Source organism: Mercenaria mercenaria, chromosome 19, assembly GCF_021730395.1.
Source record: "Mercenaria mercenaria strain notata chromosome 19, MADL_Memer_1, whole genome shotgun sequence".
In the NCBI taxonomy this organism is placed as follows: Eukaryota; Metazoa; Mollusca; class Bivalvia; order Venerida; family Veneridae; genus Mercenaria; species Mercenaria mercenaria.
Window position 1 is genome coordinate 39,565,554 of NC_069379.1, and position 6,631 is coordinate 39,572,184.

General features: G+C 35.2%; 1 protein-coding gene across 1 annotated transcript; it reads right to left on the reverse strand.

Annotated features, from left to right (window-relative positions):
• Positions 1 to 3,504: 3,504 nt before the first annotated feature.
• Positions 3,505 to 5,603, reverse strand: LOC128551214 (uncharacterized). The gene has a single exon (XM_053531861.1). The coding sequence runs from the start codon at positions 5,527 to 5,529 to the stop codon at positions 4,396 to 4,398; it is 1,134 nt and encodes a 377-aa protein (XP_053387836.1). The 5' UTR covers positions 5,530 to 5,603; the 3' UTR covers positions 3,505 to 4,395.
• Positions 5,604 to 6,631: the final 1,028 nt, after the last annotated feature.

Sequence of the window (6,631 nt, forward strand, 5' to 3'; positions counted from 1 at the left end):
GAAGAATTTATCCGACTGGCTTGCGGAAGGTCAAAGGTTCTACCAAAATGCCCGTCCATGCCAAAAAAAAAATACAAGAAGGGGTACTTGAGATCTTTTTTCCACTATCTAAAGCTACCAAAAATGCCATACAACCTAAACTATGGTGGTTCGACTCTAAACCTTTAAAAAACTAAAAGCTAAGGTTTAATTTTTATCATTCGGTTTTGATTATACTAACTGGAATTTCTAACAGCAATGCTATGATATAACTTTAATCCATTACGACCATAACCCACGTTTACATTTTACAAAATGTAGTATTTACAAACGAGCGAATTTCATGACAAGGCAGCAAAACATTGCAAAAAACAACAACAGCAAAAAAAACAAAACAAATTTTTATCTGGACCCATGCACGATATTTGAAATTGCTGTATTTACTTATAAACCTCTGTATCCTTATTCTTAAGTTATTTATACTGAACAAACTAAGTAACTCCCACTCTGTTTAAGAGCAAGTATACGTAAATATGAAAACAATGGTTTAATAATCTTTATAATCATTGCAAAAATGTTTCAGTGTGAATTTGTGTGGAAAATTTTATGGCTTTACAATCACGGAAAACTTCTACACCAAAACACCACACATTAATATTGGGTATGGCCACCACTGCCTGGCATCGTTGGCGAATAGAACCGACAAATGTGTCGATTTCGACCTGTGGAATGTTGTTCCACTTGTGTTTCTTTATTGACGTTCGACGACGGAATAGGGCGACGTCTAACATGCAGGTCCAAATTGTCCTATGTGTGTTCGATAGGATTAACATCTGGGCTTTTTGGCGGGTCAGTCATTATAAAATGCAGTGCTATTGGTCCTGAGGAAGTTCACATTATCTCTAGCTGTGTGGCTTGTGGCATTAAGCTGTTGAAACAGAATGATATTGGCATTATTTTGAAACAGCAGATGTCGTGCCTCGCAAGAATCTCATCACGGTGATGTTGAACATTCACATTCGCATTGTTTACGACGAGGGAAAGGCGATAACAATGCACAAAGCATGCCCAGTCCAAGACGGAACCTCCACCGCCAAAACGATCTCGATCAAGTATAACGTTAATTTCTTCTACGGTAAATTCGAACCCTGCCATCACTTCGATGAATGGAAAATCTCGACTCGTCAGAAAAGGAACCGATGTTCCATTTTTTGGCTTAACCAGCGATGGTGTGTACGTGCCTAATTAACAAGATTTATGCAGTGACGTCGCGTCATAACACAACCAACGTAAGGACGACGTCCATGTAGATCACCCTCGCGCAGTTTCGTCAGATATTCGGTTGTTATGTATACCGGTGGTGTTATCAGCAGTAGCAATGGTAGTTTGGAAATGAATATGTAGGTGGATGGTCACGATATTGCGGTCTTGCCCAGGTGTCGTGACGCGGAGACGTCAGTTACTAAGTCTTGTTAAGTCTTCCGTACGCCCTGTTGCTTGAATGTTTCAAATAGCACTGTTAGTACTGCCAATAATCGTAGCAACCTCATTCGTCGCCATACCAGCATTAAGCATGCCAAAGGAAATCGAGTTCAACATTTTCTTTTGAGTTTAATGCGTACAATAAAGTTGTAATTGCTTTTGTTTTTAGTTTTATTTGACTCATGGTTTGCGCGAACATAAGTAGGCAATCTGACATGTTGTCTTTTTCATAACATTAGAAAATGTGTATAGAAATCGGAAGTTTCTTTTTTTTTTTATGTTTAGTATATGTTAGTTTAAGACCAACTCATACATTTTTCGCGAAAAGTAATTTCTCTCAAAAAATTAATAAAACGTGATTAGTGCTGATTACCCTGAAAGTGAATAGTGATATAAAACTTTTGCAAATTATTCTTATGGATAACCAAAAACATTGTGACAAAGGGTAGATCTAGTAAACCTTTGCAACGATTTTGAAATAATGCAGATAATTTACCATTTTCTTGCATTTATACCATTAACTAACTTTTTTCACCGACTTAATCATTTTCAGTGTCATACTTTGGCGGAAGTGAATATGTTGAAAAATTTCACCCAAACTGAGGGCGACTATCTTTAAATTCAAACAAAACACTCGTATTTATTTTTATAATATTTAAAACATGGATTGAGGTAAGTCGGTAATATGGAAGACATCCAACAGATATTAGATTAGATAAAAAAAAATATGAAAGTTTCCGTTCAGAATATAAAGCAAACCTGGTATTTTCAGGTTCTTAAGGTTCTTTTCGTGGTGAATCGCCGCTGTTTTTCGTTAAAAATATACGAGTTGTTGTACTGAGGAAATTGAACTTATAATTATGTGCCCATTAGTTTTCACTTTTAAGTTTTTGTAAATATATTCATAATGAATTATAAAAATCTGTAAAAAGATCATTAAGAAGCAAGGAACGCAACCAAACAACATAATTTAGCAGTCTCCGTTTCATTGAGGCTGTTCATGAGAGTCAATTATGTATGTGTTCGGGTTTAACGTCTTTTTCAACAATTTTTCAGTCATATAAACGACGGTGTCTACTTGTAGCAGTGAGCACAATGCCCAACTTTATAGTGCTGCCTCACTGGAATATCACGCCGTAGACACGAGGCATGATACCCCACCCAGTCACATTATACTGACACCGGGCTGACCAGTCCTAGCACTATCCTCTTAATGCCGAGCGCCAAGCGAGGAAGCTACTAGTACCATTTTTTACGTCTTTGGTATGACGCGGCCGGGGATCGAACCCACGACCTCCCGCACTCGAAGCGGACGTTCTACCACTAGGCTACCGAGGCGGTCATGAGAGTCAAGGAAGAAACAGTTTCCATTTCAATAGTGGAATTTTCATAAAAGAAATCTCGACATATGGCAATAAGACATTTCAAATCAAGGTGTAGACACACTGAAGCAGACGGAGTCTTCCTGTAGAGAAATTTTTGGGGTTCTGAATTCTCAAATTTGTATTTTTATCTTTAGAAACAGAGAAAAACATGAATTTCTTAATGCTCATATAGAAGAGGTAAATTTATGAAAATATTGGAACATTATATAGAAAGGCCTTACGGACGTCAAGAAAATTCAATGTCAATGTTATGCCACAGAAGCCTCGAACCACCAAACGCAAATGACAGGGGATGAATGCTGGACAGAATCTGTCCTTTGTTGTACATTGAAAATGAACCATTTCAACCGTTTGTCGGTAATATTATTTCTCTCATGACCATTCAATTTCCCTCAGTACTGACAGGTGCATTAAGAGGGAGATTTTTGTGTCAAAATATCATGAACAATTAATGTAGAACTGAAGAAAAGATGGCAAAACAATTTACTAGATAACAAGTCTTTCAGCTGTGACATTTCATTGTTTGAGTCTGAAATTGTCCATCGAAAACATGATAACGTAAGTGTTTAAACACTCATGACACTCGTTGACAGGCTTAAGAAAAAAATTGTAATTAGAGCTCATATCGAGGGATGAATGCGAAAGAAGTCTGTGAGAATATTAAAAAAAGATGCACTTAGACTTCTTTCGAATTCACCTCTTGTCATGTAAGGTGAGAATTTAAAACAAACGTATAAAATGCAGCTTGCTTGTTTTATTATCTAAAAGGCTTAAACAAATGTCTCTCTGTAAAACACAGGAAATTCAATCTAGAACTTAATGTTTTTTTCTAGGAGAGCGACGGGGGACACTCATCCCGGCCCCTACCTCGTTTGTGAAGTTGTACCTACTGTACCATATAAGTATGGCTATGCTTCTGCAAAATTTATGCAGTTAAAACTCATTATCTCGAATTTGAAGGGATCGGGCATTATACTTCGAGATAATTAAAATTTGACCGAAAATGATTCCGCAATTTTTGTTTGCTATACTTTATTTAAGGTAATTCTGCACGCTTGGAACGATTTTTTTTCTGCAATGTAGAATTTGATTAAACTTTGATTTTTCAAAACTTTAGAATATACATAGAAAAATCAGCAAATAAAAAAAGATATGGTCGTGTGCTTGATTTTTTGCTAGACTGATTTGAAAAATATGGAATTCACGCAATATTTCATAATGGGAGTCTATGGGAAAATCAATGTTTTCATAACATATATTTTCGAGAATAGAAATTTTTCTACTATGTAGATTTTGATGAAACTTCTAACATTGTAAATTAACACTTTCAATATGCTGTTGATAAATCAAGCATCGTTTTTAACAAGAGGAAGAGCTCAAAAGAATTAAGAAATTGATTCAGCCAACTACACCACAAAAAAGTCAACTTAACTGAAGCAGAGTTGTCGCAAATTCCGAAATGAAAATTGCAACTTTTAAATAGAACTCGATATATAATGACAAAAGAGTAAAATTTTCTCGAACGTATAGCAGAAACTTTCTGAGATCACTATTCATCTGGCTTCGATACAAATATTTGTACCAAAATCCAAGCACACCCGTCTAATAAATATCCTCTAAGATCCGAACTTCTTTTAATAGCATGCTCTGTGTATTGATCGTGTCCAAACTTGCCTTTTGTACAAATAACTTCATTCTCCGTTTTATTTCTGCTGTTTAGAAGAGTACATCGCAGCCTTATTTCAGAATATATTCTTCTTGATCCTTTGTGATGAATTCTAATGAAAAGCCATTCATTCCGAACATGTTCTTGCTCGACAAATTCACCTCTATCTAAATAGCGAAAAGATACTGTAAAAGGCATATTCCAAAGGAAAACATTCCTGCCTGTGTTATATTTTGACATATAATTAAGCAGCGCGTTAATCGTTTCACTGAAACTTACTTTTAATATAATTTCAGATTTTCTCCAGTTTAACCCTTCATCTAGGCCTAGATCTTCTGTAATGTTCATACACTTTTCAATGTACTCTCTTTGCGTCTTAATCTCTATTCTCATATCTGTCACCCTTTGCAAAAATTGGCAGGTTTGATCTTCAGATTTAACTTCCAATTCTTTATTCGATGCCTCAAGGTCTTGTACTTTTCTTCCAAGAATATCAATCAATATGTCAGCAGGTATTTGGTGTTTCTTGAATGCGTTATCAATGTCTTCCTTAGTCTTCGTAACAGCGTGTGTAATACATTTTTCACGAACGTCGTTTAAGTCATATAGACAGGTCTCTTTCAGTACCAGAAACAATTCTTCAATCTTCGTATTTTCGCCGATACCATCTAAAAGAACCTTTTCGCATCTTGGTTTAAGATGTAGGACTTGATACTCTTCTACTAGAGGTAAAATTCTCAACACATTCTCGTACGTTATCTCGCTTAAGGTGCTCGGATATATACAGCTCAAAAATTCTATCACGTCTTCGCTCTTCTTCCCAGGTAAGTCCATCTCATTCTTCAAGTTTTCTTTGTAGTCCGAACGAAATGATCTTTCAAATACAGGTGATGCAAGTGACAAAATATTTTTTGCAACAAATAGTTTAGTTCCTTTAACATTCAAAACGAAGTCAGTTGTCTGTGAGCTTTCAGTAAAATCGAAAGTAGGTTTATCCGACTCTTTCTTGTTTTCCATATCGGCATCATAATTCTTACTTGATATATCATCAACTGACGTCGCGTTGATGCATCGATGAAAAATATATGTTAATGTTATACTCCGTTGTTATGTAGTACAAATGGTGGATATAAACTCAGGGGCGCTAATTTCGATAAAATACAGTGTATATGTATTGGATTAAATAATATACCTACGTTGGTGTAAAATGCAAGCAGTCCCTAATTTATTTTCGACGGATATTATTTCAACAGCAATAAATAGACTACATGAGCATATATACACCAACACCAAGCGCGCAGCTATACCTTTACGCAAATACGCAGCTGCGTAGTGAAAATCTGGCAACAATACAAAATTAATTGGCTAGTGTCATGCAACGGAGATGGCTTCGTGCACTAGCATTGCTTACTTCATATTGTGTTTGAAGTATAGTAAACTCCGGTTTTAGCGAACTCATTGGGACAAGTAAGTGCGTTTTACCTGAGTTTGTAATAAAAATATAGCGAACCTGTTTCTTATAGACATTATTTGTATAGCCAACTGATTTATATGATTAGTTGATTTAACGTGCATTGAAATTCACCAATTGTCATTGTAGTTTTATAACAATATAGGTACAGTTTTGCAATTTATTTCATAATCCTACTACCTGATATATGCTTATTTTGTAATATTCCTGACCATGTGAAATATTACAATCATACGCTGTCTAGGAGGAAAGTTCTATGACAAAATTATAATACAGTGTTAACAATTAATAAATTGCTGATTGAGAAGTCGGAAAAAATACGTTTTCAAGGCTAAAAGCTTTTGAATATGACTTTTTGTATAACACTGCAGACGTAATTTGTCTCGCATAATATTTACTTTATCTTGAGCTGAGCGCGAAACTATTGTAACGGTATTATAAATAAAAAAAATAAGATATATTAACTTCACGCTCAGCCTTTGATATCATAGATATATGTTATAATTGTACTTAAGTGTATGAAATTATCAATTATTATTCCATAGAAAATAAAATTCAATAGAAATCCATTCATTACACCTAGTTAAATCTTAAGCTATTGACACCGGTACAAGTCATACGATATTACAGTATTTGACAACCAATTCA